Below are 16,510 nucleotides of genomic sequence, written 5' to 3'. Positions count from 1 at the left end.
CTTCTAAAAGCATATTTATTCCACACCGTAGCCTGCTGAATTTGAAAATATCACTTTTCTTTCATTCATGTTAGTTAAGTAAACTGCAGGGTTTTCTTTCGTCCTCATGCTAGAATAGAAGTAGTCACGGCAGCCATTATGGAATCAGGCAAAGCCGTGTGAATGCAGTGTCTTTTATTTGACAAATTCCTTTCAGCCTGTTTCGTTTCAATGCTGGGTTTTATTTCAATGTTACCACCCACCAGATGCAAAGTTATTCCTCTTGACTGAAATGAGCCTTGTGTCCACTTGGCAGCCTGGAACAAATGAAAATAGGAGGTACAGATTTTTTTTTTTTTTTTTTTCATAACGTTAAGGTACACCGGGAAAAAGTACACATGACAAATGTCATTGTAGCCTATCGTTTCATTCATAACAGATTTCACAACATTAACATTAAGTGTGTGCCCTCAGGCCTCTACTCACAAATATACTACCAGATATCTATAACCAGAATCCGTGCGTACATGTGTGTATAGTGCGTGTGTTATTGTGTGTTTGTATGCATGTGTCTGTGCTTGTGTTGCTTCACAGTCCCATTCTTAGCTGTTTTATTTGATTTTTTATGCTGTGGAATAGAGTTCCATGTAGTCGTGGCTCTATGTAGTACTGTGGAATAGAGTTCCATGTAGTCATGTCTCTATGTAGTACTGTGGAATAGAGTTCCATGTAGTCATGTCTCTATGAGGTACTGTGGAATAGAGTTCCATGTAGTCATGGCTCTATGTAGTACTGTGGAATAGAGTTCCATGTAGTCATGGCTCTATGTAGTACTGTGGAATAGAGTTCCATGTAGTCGTGGCTCTATGTAGTACTGTGGAATAGAGTTCCATGTAGTCATGGCTCTATGTAGTACTGTGGAATAGAGTTCCATGTAGTCATGGCTCTATGTAGTACTGTGGAATAGAGTTCCATGTAGTCATGGCTCTATGTAGTACTGTGGAATAGAGTTCCATGTAGTCATGGCTCTATGAGGTACTGTGGAATAGAGTTCCATGTAGTCATGGCTCTATGTAGTACTGTGGAATAGAGTTCCATGTAGTCATGGCTCTATGTAGTACTGTGGAATAGAGTTCCATGTAGTCGTGGCTCTATGTAGTACTGTGGAATAGAGCTCCATGTAGTCATGGCTCTATGTAGTACTGTGGAATAGAGTTCCATGTAGTCATGGCTCTATGTAGTACTGTGGAATAGAGTTCCATGTAGTCATGGCTCTATGTAGTACTGTGGAATAGAGTTCCATGTAGTCATGGCTCTATGTAGTACTGTGGAATAGAGTTCCATGTAGTCATGGCTCTATGTAGTACTGTGGAATAGAGTTCCATGTAGTCATGGCTCTATGTAGTACTGTGGAATAGAGTTCCATGTAGTCATGGCTCTATGTAGTACTGTGGAATAGAGTTCCATGTAGTCATGGCTCTATGTAGTACTGTGGAATAGAGTTCCATGTAGTCATGGCTCTATGTAGTACTGTGGAATAGAGTTCCATGTAGTCATGGCTCTATGTAGTACTGTGGAATAGAGTTCCATGTAGTCATGGCTCTATGTAGTAATGTGGAATAGAGTTCCATGTAGTCATGGCTCTATGTAGTTCTGTGGAATAGAGTTCCATGTAGTTATGGCTCTATGTAGTACTGTGGAATAGAGGTCCATGTAGTCATGGCTCTATGTAGTACTGTGGAATAGAGTTCCATGTAGTCATGGCTCTATGTAGTACAGTGGAATATAGTTCCATGTAGTCGTGGCTCTATGTAGTACTGTGGAATATAGTTCCATGTAGTCGTGGCTCTATGTAGTACTGTGGAATAGAGTTCCATGTAGTCGTGGCTCTATGTAGTACTGTGGAATAGAGTTCCGTGTAGTCATGGCTCTATGTAGTACTGTGGAATAGAGTTCCATGTAGTCATGGCTCTATGTAGTACTGGGTACCTCCCATAGTCTGTTCTGGATTGTAAAAATACCTTTGGTGGCATGTCTTGTGGGGTATGCATGGCTGTCTGTCGCATTCAACATGTCAATACCTCTCACAAACACAAGTGGTGATGAAGTCAATCCCTCCTCCACTTTGAGCCAGGAGAGATTGACATGCATATGATTAATGTTAGCTCTCTGTGTACATCCAAGGGAAATGGTCAGCCGTGCTGCCCTGTTCTGAGCCATTTGCAATTTTCCTAAATCCCTCTTTATGGCACCTGACCACACGACTGAACAGTAGTCCAGGTGCGACAAAACTAGGGCCTGTGGGACCTGCCTTGTTGATAGTGTTATTAAGAAGGTAGAAACTAGAGCCTGTAGGACCTGCCTTGTTGATAGTGTTGTTAAGAAGGTAGAAACTAGGGCCTGTAGGACCTGCCTTGTTGATAGTGTTGTTAAGGTAGAAACTAGGGCCTGTAAGACCTGCTTCGTTGATAGTGTTGTTAAGAAGGTAGAAACTAGGGCCTGTAGGACCTGCCTTGTTGATAGTGTTGTTAAGAAGGTAGAAACTAGGGCCTGTAGGACCTGCCTTGTTGATAATGCTGTTAAGAAGGTAGAAACTAGGGCCTGTAGGACCTGCCTTGTTGATAATGCTGTTAAGAATACAGAGCAGGGATTTATTATAGACAGACTTCTCCCCATCCTAGCTACTGTTGTATCAATATGTTTTGACCATGACAGTTTACGATCCAGGTTTTACTCCAAGAAGTTTAGTCACACCAGCTTGCTCAATTTCCACATTATTCATTACAAGATTTAGTTGAGGTTTAGGGTTTAGTGAATGATTTGTCCCAAATACAATGCTTTTAGTTTTTGAAATATTTAGGACTAACATTCCTTGCCACCCATTCGGAAACTAACTGCAGCTCTTAAGTGTTACAGTCATTTCAGTCGCTGTGGTAGGTGACGTGTATAGTGTTGAGTCAACCGCATACATAGACACACAGGCTTTACCCAAAGCCAGTGGCATGTCATTAGTAAATATTAAAAATGCAATGGGCCTCAACAGCTGCCCTGGGGAAATTCCTGATTCTACCTGGATTATGTTGGAGAGGCTTCCATTCTAGAACACCCTCTGTGTTCTGTTAGACAGGTAACTCTTTATCCACATTATAGCAGGGGGTGTAAAGCCATAACACCCTCTGTGTTCTGTTAGACAGGTAACTCTTTATCCACATTATAGCAGGGGGTGGAAATACATAACACATACGTTTTTCCAGCAGCATATTATGATCGATAATGTCAAAAGCTGCACTGAAGTCTAACAAAACAACCCCCACAATCATTTTTATCATAATTTTCTCTCAGCCAATCATCAGTCATTTGTGTAAGTGCTGTGCTTGTTGAATGTCCTTCCCTATAAGTGTTCTGAAAGTCTGCTGTCAATTTGTTTACTGTGAAATAGCATTGTATCTGGTCAAACACAATTTTCCCAGAAGTTTACTAAGGGTTGGTAACAGGCTGATTGGTCGGCTATTTGAGCCAGTAATGGGGACTTTATTATTCTTAGGTAGGGGAATAGTTTTTTCTTCCATCCAGGCCTGAGGGCACACGCTTTCTAGTAGGTTTAAATTTAAAGATATGGCAAATAGGAGTGGCAATACTGCCCGCTATTATCTTCAGTAATTTTCCATCCAAGTTGTCAGACCCCGGTGGCTTGGCATTGTTGATAGACAAATTGTTTTTTCACCTCTTACTTACTTTACGGAATTCCAAATTACAATGCTCGTCTTTCAACGTTTGGTCAGATATACTTGGATGTGTAGTGTCAGCGTTTGTTGCTGGCGTGTCATGCCTAAATTTGCTAATCTTGCCAATGAATAAACATTAGTGGGTTTTGTGATGAATGAGCCATCTGATTCAATGAATGATGGAGGGTAGTTTGTGAGCCATCTGATTCAATGAATGATGGAGGGTAGTTTGTGAGCCATCTGATTCAATGAATGATGGAGGGTAGTTTGTGAGCCATCTGATTCAATGAATGATGGAGGGTAGTTTGTGAGCCATCTGATTTAATAAGGTGCTTCAAAGCTTTTTACTATCATTCTTTATGTAATTTATCTTTGTTTCATAGTGTAATTTCTTCTTTTTATTCAGTTTAGTCACATAATTTCTAATTTTGCAGTACGTTTGCCACTCGGTTGTACAGCCAGACTTCTTTTGCCTCATCCATCTCAACCATACTTTTTTTTTTTTCAATTTCTCATCAATCCACGGGGATTTAACCGTTTTTACAGTCATTGTCTTAATTGGTGCATTGCTTATTAGTAACTGGGATAAGCTATTTCATAGATGTGTCAAGTGCAGCGTCTGGTTGCTCCTCATTACACACCACAGACCAGCGGCGTCTGGTTGCTCCTCATTACACACCACAGACCAGCAGCGTCTGGTTGCTCCTCATTACACACCACAGACCAGCAGCGTCTGGTTGCTCCTCATTACACACCACAGACCAGCAGCGTCTGGTTGCTCCTCATTACACACCACAGACCAGCAGCGTCTGGTTGCTCCTCATTACACACCACAGACCAGCGGCGTCTGGTTGCTCCTCATTACACACCACAGACCAGCAGCGTCTGGTTGCTCCTCATTACACACCACAGACCAGCAGCGTCTGGTTGCTCCTCATTACACACCACAGACCAGCGGTGTCTGGTTGCTCCTCATTACACATCACAGACCAGCAGCGTCTAGTTGCTCCTCATTACACACCACAGACCAGCGGCGTCTGGTTGCTCCTCATTACACACCACAGACCAGCAGCGTATGGTTGCTCCTCATTACACACCACAGACCAGCAAATATTCTTTACATCAACAACATAGGAATAACTACAACACTTATTGTATGACCTCTTATACACAATATTGTATAAGAACTTTGGTTTTCCTAGATATGGCTACTATATTGTGATCACTACATCCTGTGGTTTTCCTAGATATGGCTACTATATTGTGATCACTACATCCTGTGGTTTTCCTAGATATGGCTACTATATTGTGATCACTACATCCTGTGGTTTTCCTAGATATGGCTACTATATTGTGATCACTACATCCTGTGGTTTTCCTAGATATGGCTACTATATTGTGATCACTACATCCTGTGGTTTTCCTAGATATGGCTACTATATTGTGATCACTACATCCTGTGGTTTTCCTAGATATGGCTACTATATTGTGATCACTACATCCTGTGGTTTTCCTAGATATGGCTACTATATTGTGATCACTACATCCTGTGGTTTTCCTAGATATGGCTACTATATTGTGATCACTACATCCTGTGGTTTTCCTAGATATGGCTACTATATTGTGATCACTACATCCTGTGGTTTTCCTAGATATGGCTACTATATTGTGATCACTACATCCTGTGGTTTTCCTAGATATGGCTACTATATTGTGATCACTACATCCTGTGGTTTTCCTAGATATGGCTACTATATTGTGATCACTACATCCTGTGGTTTTCCTAGATATGGCTACTATATTGTGATCACTACATCCTGTGGTTTTCCTAGATATGGCTACTATATTGTGATCACTACATCCTGTGGTTTTCCTAGATATGGCTACTATATTGTGATCACTACATCCTATGGTTTTCCTAGATATGGCTACTATATTGTGATCACTACATCCTATGGTTTTCCTAGATATGGCTACTATATTGTGATCACTACATCCTGTGGTTTTCCTAGATATGGCTACTATATTGTGATCACTACATCCTGTGGTTTTCCTAGATATGGCTACTATATTGTGATCACTACATCCTGTGGTTTTCCTAGATATGGCTACTATATTGTGATCACTACATCCTATGGTTTTCCTAGATATGGCTACTATATTGTGATCACTACATCCTATGGTTTTCCTAGATATGGCTACTATATTGTGATCACTATATCCTGTGGTTTTCCTAGATATGGCTACTATATTGTGATCACTATATCCTGTGGTTTTCCTAGATATGGCTACTATATTGTGATCACTACATCCTGTGGTTTTCCTAGATATGGCTACTATATTGTGATCACTATATCCTGTGGTTTTCCTAGATATGGCTACTATATTGTGATCACTACATCCTGTGGTTTTCCTAGATATGGCTACTATATTGTGATCACTACATCCTGTGGTTTTCCTAGATATGGCTACCATATTGTGATCACTACATCCTATGGATCTGGATACTGCTTTAAAGCACATTTCTGCAGCATTAGTAAAGATGTGATGATTTCATTCCTGTTTGTAACTACCCTGGTAGGTTGACTGATAACCTGAACCAGGTTGCAGGCACTAGTTACAGTTTGCAGTTTCCTTGCTTTACTGAGAAGCTTAGCAAAAGGTAGACATGCCTCAGAATATTCTCCTTGTGCAGGGTGAGCTACACACAGTGGACTTCCTTCTAGGGCACACCGCCTCAGTGGACTTCCTTCTAGGGCACACCGCCTCAGTGGACTTCCTTCTAGGGCACACCGCCTCAGTGGACTTCCTTCTAGGGCACACCGCCTCAGTGGACTTCCTTCTAGGGCACACCGCCTCAGTGGACTTCCTTCTAGGGCACACCGCCTCAGTGGACTTCCTTCTAGGGCACACCGCCTCAGTGGACTTCCTTCTAGGGCACACCGCCTCAGTGGACTTCCTTCTAGGGCACACCGCCTCATACTGTTAGTACTAACCCTGGTTCATACACACAGTGGACTTCCTTCTAGGGCACACCGCCTCATACTGTTAGTACTAACCCTGGTTCATACACACATGATTACTGTATACAACTCCTTCTAGGGCACACCGCCTCATACTGTTAGTACTAACTCTGGTTCATACACACATGATTACTGTATACAACTCCTTCTAGGGCACACCGCCTCATACTGTTAGTACTAACTCTGGTTCATACACACAGTGGACTTCCTTCTAGGGCACACCGCCTCATACTGTTAGTACTATAACCCTGGTTCATACACACAGTGGACTTCCTTCTAGGGCACACCGCCTCATACTGTTAGTACTAACTCTGGTTCATACACACATGATTACTGTATACAACTCCTTCTAGGGCACACCGCCTCATACTGTTAGTACTAACTCTGGTTCATACACACATGATTACTGTATACAACAGCTGTAGGATCAGCAGAGACATTCAGGGCAGTAAGAGGAACATAAATTAGGTTATTTACATTGTGCCTTCCAACGCCCCCCTGGGATAATGTACATTTGCTGAAGCATTATGACATCTCAACGACACAACGGTAGGGATTAACTGAGCTGGACTTGGGTCATATTATTTTTATATTTAATGTGTGTAATAGATCTGTCATTCTCATTGAAAGCCAGTCTAAAAAAAAAACGCTAGATTTGTTCTATGTGCGCTATTTCTATGCTTCCCTGTTCTTAAAGTTTTGTAAGTTTTGGCAAGCACCATGGTGCTTGCCTACGGAGCTGTGAGGGGAACGGCACCTCAGTACCTCCAGGCTCTGATCAGGCCCTACACCCAAACAAGGGCACTGCGTTCATCCACCTCTGGCCTGCTCGCCTCCCTACCACTGAGGAAGTACAGTTCCCGCTCAGCCCAGTCAAAACTGTTCGCTGCTCTGGCCCCCCAATGGTGGAACAAACTCCCTCACGACGCCAGGACAGCGGAGTCAATCACCACCTTCCGGAGACACCTGAAACCCCACCTCTTTAAGGAATACCTAGGATAGGATAAAGTAATCCTTCTCACCCCCCCCCCCCCCCCTTAAAAGACCTAGATGCACTATTGTAAAGTGGCTGTTCCACTGGATGTCATAAGGTGAAAGCACCAATTTGTAAGTCGCTCTGGATAAGAGCGTCTGCTAAATGACTTAAATGTAAATGTTTTTCTTGCGTCTTGTACACCAGCTTGAAACAGCTGAAAATACAATACTTTAGGTTCTGGAAGATCCACAGCGGTTTAGATGGTATAATGATTCTCTACACTAAACTTGCTTGTTTTGTCACATAAACTGAAACTAAACAAACTATGACAATTTTAGCAACCAGGAAATAAATGAAGAGATTCCTGCAGAGAACATCTTAAAGTAAAATAATAATAAATAATTATTTTAAAAAATAACATTGGAATTTCAGTTTACTTTATGAATTGCAATGGATTTAAATCCAACCATAGCTCTAAATGACCACACCTCTGCTCGCTATGATAGATTATCCATGATATTGACCAGATCGTCGAGTGGCCACTAACAATGTCCTCAAAGATGGAAGGCAGTCGGGAGGCGAGATCAGGTGGGACCATTCTAGCCAATGATAGGGCAGATAGGTGTGTGATTTAGGCTGTTACAGTGACCGTATTACTGCCATACCGGCGGTCACGAGTCATGGCCGCAGTCACATTCCACGTAACTGTTTAGTCACGGTAATTAGGCTTCTCCAAGCTCTGATGCTGCTGGTGGTCATTAGTATCCTACCTGGTACTCATCACTCTATAGTCCCTCGGACATCAATGCAATTTATTTTTTATTTTTTTTTACAATTCGTGAGACCATGATCTCATGTTGCTAAACATTCCTATAGGCTATGCAATTGTGGGAGAAAAATAGACTGATGGCCTCTATTAAAAAGAGGATCCCATCAGCTTTCTATAGGCTAGGCCTACTATATTTATACACTTTCCTAATATTAAGCACATTGCTTCTCTTTACAACAGGAGTATAGCCTACCTGGCTGGCATGAAAATAAACCAGGAGAAAAGCCTCCCCCATTTGCTATTTAAGTGCATTTTCCCACTGTTCCAAGACAGGTGCATGATAATGGTGCATTCTAAATCAAAACTAATTTCACACATATAGTTAGTGTACTGTATGTAAAGACACTATTAGCCAAACACTTGTTAATGAATGATGCCCAGTTTATGCAGTAACGCAAGAAAAAAAGCTTTTTGTTGACTTTTTCCAAGGCCCTAGTCACACACCTCATGTAACCCTAGCCACTAGGTCGATAAGGTTAGTATCACAACGTAAGTGGCCAAATATAAAGTATTGAATTTAAGCACATTTATCTGCTTTACGGTGTAGAACCTAACTGGCATACATAAGCGGTGCCTGAGTTTCTAGTTTGGGGAAGATCATTTTCACCATTTTCCCTGGCATAAGGTTTGATATTTTCTAGAAGAAAAACACCTGTTTAGACGAGGTGCTGGCTAGCGGAGTAGAAAACTTGTAAAAGAGAGCCGCACACTCTAGGAGCTCAGATGCCATAATGTAATTACCAATGTTCCGACAGCCAAGCAGTCTTCATCGGGGTATAATTGATTATATTCACACAAAAAAAAATGCACATTCATAAATTTGCGGTCATTTCAGAACAGTGTCTACCCGCTGATTGCACTCTAAAATAAGATCTGTGAAGGCGTAGGCTATATAAAAATGCATTTAGACTTTCTTAAATATGTAGATGTTCCAAAGTTCAGCATTAGTGGCTTGTAGGCTGTGTGGAAGACAGGAGAGGTTAAATGTCTTAATGGCAAATTACCATGAGACAAGCAGTTATTTGCTTAACAAATCACCAGCTGAAAAAAGTCCTGACCGCCACAGCCCAACATGTGAACAGGCACATCACCGATGTCGTGTTTTCACGGCAAGTTGCCAGGATGTCAACGTTTCCTACAACATCAGCATTAGACTCATTCATCTCCATTAAACAAAAGACCTCGCATGTGGAGCATTTTATCAACACCTGTTAGAGACACGGCTGAGTTAATCCCGCCAGCTTCACCTCTTCCTCACCGTCAACCATTCCGTGACTGGAACAGACAGGGAGATGGCGCCATCTAGTGGCACCAAACAAACATGACAAGCGCAAACTTTTCTCAATGTACTACAGAGTAGGACAGTTAGAGGCCTTTTTTTGTAAGCAGTAACACAGCGGTCAACAGCCTAGTGACTGCAGAGATATTTGGTACACCCCCTTTCACTTTTGAGTCTACAAATATTTGTCTAGGTTGTTCTATTCAAAACTGGCACTTAAACGCTTAGTCAGGATGCTACAGAAAAATGACTAAATTTCCAAATCATTTCTGCCTACAGATGTAGCCCTCGACCATCCCGTCTCACGTTAACTTCCAACCAAATCTCCTCCACTGGACGTGACAAGCCAATAATGACCATAAGAACACCAGCAACACAATAAAGTTTCACCAGTGACAATGCATTTTATTGGGGCAGCTTGGTACTCAAAGTGAACATACATGGATGTGTCCAAAATGTCCCCTGTACTTTAGGACAGCGTACAACAGAATAATATGACACATAGACAGGAAGCAACAAGTCTTAGCAGGACCAACAGAGATACCGGTTGATAGGGAACTTTTAATAAGCGCTTTATATTCTGCGGTCATTAGAAACCAAATCCCAAAACAACCCTAGCCACTGCATCGTAGGGCACTTGATCTGATTTTTATAGGTACAAACAATATGGTGAAATTTCCACCTAGCTTACCAGAGTGCACAGGGGGGGGCGACTACTACCAGAATGTCTGTACCTGCCGTAGGGCTCTTGTCTAAATAGGGAGTCATTTGGGTCACCCCTGCAACCTGTGTGTCCGAGTCAAAGCCCTCAGAACACAGGGTCTGTCCCATATGGCACCCTAACCCATATGTAGTGCACTACATAAACACTAGGGGGTCATTTGGGACACAGTTCTGTCAGATGAGGTGTCATAAAGGACTAGGTAGGAGTGGGGCTAGAAATGTATTTTACAGAACCTTCTATGGGGGTCGGCGGTAGCTACAGTGGTCTTCAAGCAGAGGCTAGTGTGTTCCAGGGCTCCCAGTAAGAGAGTGTGTCCTGTTTACTGGGCAATGCCAATAACTCCACAGGCCTGCCGACCGCCAGCGTTGCCAGTCTTCAGACTCTCCTCGTTGCCTCCTTTTCCCAGATCATCAGCCTTCTCATGGATCTAATGATAAAAAGGGGAGGAGGGCCGCAAGAGAGAGCGAGGACAGAGAGGGGTGATTAAGGGTGAAACAGGGTTGTGTTTATGTAGAGAAACCTTAAGTGTGGTTGTGTCCATTAGGAATACAATTCTGCTCAAAGTAGGTCAGAATAATGAGACATTTGAAAAATGGGTCTTACCACCATGGTCCTGCCGATGATCGAGTCGGGTCCAGTGAGAGTCAACATCTTATCCTGGATGTTGATCTTGGCCACATTGTCAGCTCCTGCAGTCACGTTGCCAAGGTCCCCTACGTGCCTAGCAACAGACAGGATATGATGTCAGAGGAAAGGGTACGGTTTTAGAATAGTGTACCCCCCAAACCCCAAAAGTGCACACCGTAGCAAGACAATGAGCCAAGAGTAGGTGGTTGACATTTCCCTAAACCACTATTTTTGCCTGTGACCTCATTTGATTCCATTACAGATCTACCCAATAAGAGTCAACATAGCATCTACACACCTGTCTATACATATATATAGTCCCACAGTTGACAGTGCACAGCAGAGGAAAAACCAAGCCATCAAACATATGTAGCTTTGAAGGACAAAGAACACAGTGGCCTCCATTATTCTTACATGGAAGAGTTTGAGGTTCCAAACTTCCTAGACCTGTCCTTCTAGCAAAACTAAGCTAGGGCCTCCAACTCTGTTCTTGGGGACTTTCAATGCTTCAGACATGTTTTGGTAGCCTTCCCCAGATCTGTGCCTCGACACAATCTTGTCTTGGCGCCCTACGGACAATTCCGTCGACCGCATGGCTCGGCTTTTGCGCCGAGCTGCACTGTCAACTGTGGGACCTTATAGACAGGAGTGCCTTTCCAAATCATGTCCAATTATATATAGACTTAAAATTATAATCCATTTTAGAATCAGGCTGTAACGTAACAAAATGTGGAAAAAAAAAAGTCAAGGGGGTCTGAATACTTCCTAATGTTACTGCTATTTATGGGGATCAGGCCCGAGAGCCAATCACGGAGCTTCCAACATGCAATCTCTCCACCCGGATGGTTCTGCTGGGCATCAGTTGGTCAAGCCAACACAGAGGACATGAGACGCGAGAAACATAGAATCGGGGGGAGAATCGCAATTGCATTTATTTGATTCCCTATGAATTGCCAGGGGACCTCACGATACAATATGATCACCATAAGTTAAGTCCCAAATATGATACGTATTCGAGTCTCACGATGTGTATTATGATTCAATGTTCCAAACATACTGCTCAGCATGTGTCCTGCTGCAGGGGGACGAGACAGAGCCCTGAGAACAAATGTTGATCAACCACAGTAACAAACAAGCGCTGAAAAAAAAATTAACTCCCTATAAAAAAAGAAGATGAGAACAAGCTATGAAGGGAAAAAGACTGGAAGTTTGGTTTGAGTACAGACAACCAGAGCAAAAATAATATCCAGATATTTAACTAACGATTCCCCCCCCCCCAAATCACTAAATCCCTCGCTACCTCAAAACATTGCACAAGGTCAGAACATTGTTTTTGAGGGGAGCAGAGGACGTGAGGGGAGGAGAGGAGAGGACGTGAGGAGTCACGGCAACGGAGAGATTCTCCACTTAGTGGGTCTGTCCCATAGACTATTAGAAGATTAAAAAGGGCAAGACTGGCAAGAGTTAAATATTACATTAACTAGAATTCTACGTGCTTGATTATAACGAATTATATTAGGTCTTTGTATAACTGTGTTGAACAGTATACACAGCTGTACCATTAAATCATTACTAGTGTGGCCATCTAGCGCAATAGCTTTCAAAAACTCTCCTCTGGGACCATCCAGATGTTTCACAATTGTGTCGTCTCACTGAATTGTGTAGATGAAACAGCTGGGAAAATCCAAGGAGAGGACTGGAAAAACTCCTGGTCTATCACGCCTAACTCCTTCAGTCATGGGGGGTGCCAGACTAACCGAACAGCATCAGTGGGTCCTCCGTGGGTCTTGTTGTGGGGGTTGAAGTGGGGTCCGGCACTCATACAGCCGTTGGTGTTGTCTCCAAAAGCATGGACGTGGAAGCCATGTTCCCCTGGGGCCAGACCAGAGATCTCCCCAATCAGCTTCACTGGACCATCGGCACCCTACAGACAGACAAGTTATAGGCCTATACACACTGTACGGTTTTTATAGATGACTCCATTTGCTATTCGGGTCGTCTCTATCCCCCTCTCTTCCTGCATGCCACTAACCACACCAAGCCCTGCCTCAAATCTTATTTGTCACATACACATGGTTAGCAGATGTTATTGGTCACATATACATGGTTAGCAGATGTTAATGTGAGTGTAGCGAAATGCTTGTGCTTCTAGTTCCGACAATGCAGTTATAACTAACAATTCCACAACAACTACCTAATGCACACAAGTGTATGAATGAGCGATGGCCGAACGGCATAGGCAAGTTGCATGGTAGTAAGTACAGTACATGCATATATACATATGAGATGAGATAAGTAATGCAGGGTATGGTGGCATTTTTTATAGTGACACATTTATTACATCAATCTTTCCATTATTAAAGTGAGCTAGAGATGAGTCAGTATGTTGGCAGCAGCCACTCAATGTTAGTGGTGGCTGTTTTAACAGCCTGATGGCCTTGAGATAAAAGCTGTGTTTTTCAGTCTCTCGGTGCCCGCCTGCACCTAAGGGAGAGAGCGGTTGGCTCAACCACAGAGCCAGTGGGAGTGTGTTGCTCACTCAGCATGGTTTGACTGGCTCGGTGACATCCTGCTCTCCACAAACATTCTATACACCATTTAGTTTTGTCTCTTACTGTCTACCAACTACCAACTGCTAGTTTTGTTCCTTGTGTTAGCCCCTAATGCTAAAATTCACTAGTTAGCTGGCTATCTAGCTTGCTGAATGTATTAAGAGTCAGAGCAAACGTAGCTCGCTTAACAATGCCTGGTAGCAGCGCTGGTGTCTAGCTAGATAGTGCTGCACAAACATGCTTATCTTATCAGAGAGGAATAGGAGAAACATGACTATGTTGGCTAGATAGATAAAGTAAGAAAACATATAATTTTAAAAAATCTGTACTGAACAAAATATATTCAAACGGGTTACCAAAGTACCTAGAACAGTAAAAACAAGTTGCCATACACGTGGTATACGTCTGATATACCACGGCTGTCAACCAATCAGTATTCAACCACCCAGCCCAAACCGTTCATTAATCCATCAATTATTCTGCGGTTTTTAGCCAGAGTGAATTTACGAAAGCACCCAAAGTAATTTATCAAGTGTTTGGCATGAAAGCACAGTATATAGCACCAGCCGTTTTTAGACATTCTGGAAATGTTGAGAGATCAACTGTGAACTAGTTACAACAGTCACCGCTAGTTTGTTGGCCTCGACGACCACACGCCTTCTCAGTGCACATTGGTCGGGACAGATTAACACACCAGGGTCAAGGGAAATGGAGGTGGAGGGGGCAGACAAGGCAGAACGACTCCAGCCTGATCCGATATCTGTATCTACTCTCTGTTAACATGAGATCAGAAACGGACTGGCGCACAGGATACAATGACTCAGCAATAAAAACATTTTTTTAAAAAGGGGGTCGGCCTTTCATTAATCTGTTCCCCGCCGTGTGTTAGTAGTTACGGTAACGTGTTAGTAGTTTGCATTGGTTTTCCCCAAACTTCCTAGTTAAAACATTAAGTAAACAGGCAGAACTAGTTACCATTTAATGCATATAATTCCCACTTTACCCTGCTTACAGACTACCAGCTATGGCATCTAACTACATGGAGTTAATCCTTTACAATGAGGGGTTTAAAAGTGTAACTACAGGTTACGAGACCGCTGGTATCAAAAGGCTGGGAGACATGCTACGGCTACAGTAGCTAACGCCTGCAGGCTGTCAACTAAACGACTGAGCTTTGAATTAAACGTGTTTTAAGCAGATATAAAAACAAGCTACCTAGTTACCGTTAAAAACGTCGTCAGGCAAAAAATATTTAGCTAGGGATCTATGAGACTAAACAGTTACATAAGTGACCTGTAAGGAGTTTGACAACGTTAGTTAGCTAAGATAGCCCAGATGCTAACGTTAGCTAGTTGAACGAGGCCCCATCATCTACACAGTCTACGTCTCCAAGTGCATGCATGTATTTCCCATAGAAACGAAATATTTTACCTCCTGCTCAAAGAATACGGTCCCGGTAACTTCACCGGTGCCTTTGAGCACGCAAACAGCCTTCATTGCCATCTCTTCACGTCCTACTTGCCTGACCTAAAGATCTCAAGTCCCGAATACCAAATTTCTGCAAGCTAGAAGTCGAGTTTCCTTCCTCTAATAGTGTCCAATCAGGGGCGTGGGGATAATAGTGTCCAATCAGGGGCAAGGTGATGGGTGAGCAGAGATCTGATTGGCTAATGAGAACACTTGTTTACAGGCTTGTTTAAATCAAGTTTGAACGATATATAACTCTGGGGAACGCAAAGTACAAACAGTTGCAACCTGTCATTCAGGGCAGGTGAGCCCCACCTTGTTTAGCAGAAAAAATAAAAAGGCAACTCCAAATTGCAGGTGTTTTAGCCTGAGGCTGAATGAACTGTTTGACTGCCAGACAAGGATCCGCTGATAGCCAGGTGTAGCAGTGGTAAGATGTTGGGACAGCTTTATGTAGGCCCTAACAGTTTGTGGGCACTGTTTGTCACTGTTATAGTGCAATTAATGTATTGTTTAGTGTTGTGTTGTGTAGTGGCTTTGCTGGCATACATCTAAACATTTAAAAAATTGCCCCACCAAGATTTACACTAGTAAGCCAACCCACTCAAGTGACGCACCCCTCCCAGGAATGGCATGGAGGAGCACCAGTAAGCCAGGGACTCAGCCCATGTAATAGGGTCTGTCAGAGGCAGAGAATACCAGTGGAGAGAGGGGAACCGGCCAGGCAGAGACAGAAAGGGTGGTTCGTCATTCCAGTGCCTTGCCGTTCACCATCGCAACCCTGGGCCAGACTACACTCAATCATAGAATCTACTGAAGAGATGAGTCTTCAGTAAAGAGGCAGACCATTCCATAAAAATCTAATCTAATTTTATTTGTCACATGCGCAGAATACAACAGATGTAGACCTTCCTGTGAAATGTTTACTTAACCAACAATGCAGTTCAAGAAATCGAGTTAACAAAATATTTACTAAATAAACTAAAGTTTAAAAAATCTAATCAATCAAAGTAACACAAAAAATGTACATAACAATAATGAGGTTTTATACAGGGTGTTACGGTACAGAGTCAATGTGGAGGCTATATACAGGGTATTACGGTACAGAGTCAAAGTGGAGGCTATATACAGGGTATTACGGTACAGAGTCAAAGTGGAGGCTATATACAGGGTGTTACGGTACAGAGTCAATGTGGAGGCTATATACAGGGTGTTACGGTACAGAGTCAATGTGGAGGCTATATACAGGGGGTACCGGTACAGAGTCAATGTGGAGGCTATATACAGGGTGTTACGGTACAGTGTCAATGTGGAGGCTATATACAGGGG

The 16,510-nt window shown here is 42.8% G+C and overlaps 1 protein-coding gene across 1 annotated transcript; it reads right to left on the bottom strand.

Moving 5' to 3' along the window:
* Window positions 1–10,190: 10,190 nt before the first annotated feature.
* LOC115146867 (superoxide dismutase [Cu-Zn]-like) lies at window positions 10,191–15,288 on the bottom strand. The gene is made up of 4 exons (XM_029688887.2): window positions 15,146–15,288; window positions 12,920–13,086; window positions 11,139–11,256; window positions 10,191–10,962 (listed from the first exon to the last, which is right to left on the bottom strand). Exons 1-4 carry the CDS (start codon window positions 15,215–15,217, stop codon window positions 10,855–10,857), a joined length of 465 nt encoding a protein of 154 aa, XP_029544747.1. The 5' UTR covers window positions 15,218–15,288; the 3' UTR covers window positions 10,191–10,854.
* Window positions 15,289–16,510: the final 1,222 nt, after the last annotated feature.

This window comes from Oncorhynchus nerka, linkage group LG19, assembly GCF_034236695.1.
Source record: "Oncorhynchus nerka isolate Pitt River linkage group LG19, Oner_Uvic_2.0, whole genome shotgun sequence".
NCBI lineage: Eukaryota > Metazoa > Chordata > Actinopteri > Salmoniformes > Salmonidae > Oncorhynchus > Oncorhynchus nerka.
Note: the sequence above shows the minus strand (reverse complement) of the source record. Positions and strands in the feature narration are given on the sequence as shown.

Excerpts from the sequence above, each read along its gene's own strand:
- LOC115146867 (XM_029688887.2), bottom strand. The coding sequence starts at position 15,217 with ATGGCAATGAAGGCTGTTTGCGTGCTCAAAGGCACCGGTGAAGTTACC. Across the intron at positions 11,257-12,919 it reads GGACCCACTGATGCTGTTCG|GCACGTAGGGGACCTTGGCA; the intron begins GTTAGTCTGGCA and ends GTCTGTTGCTAG. Across the intron at positions 10,963-11,138 it reads TCATCGGCAGGACCATGGTG|ATCCATGAGAAGGCTGATGA; the intron begins GTAAGACCCATT and ends TTTTATCATTAG.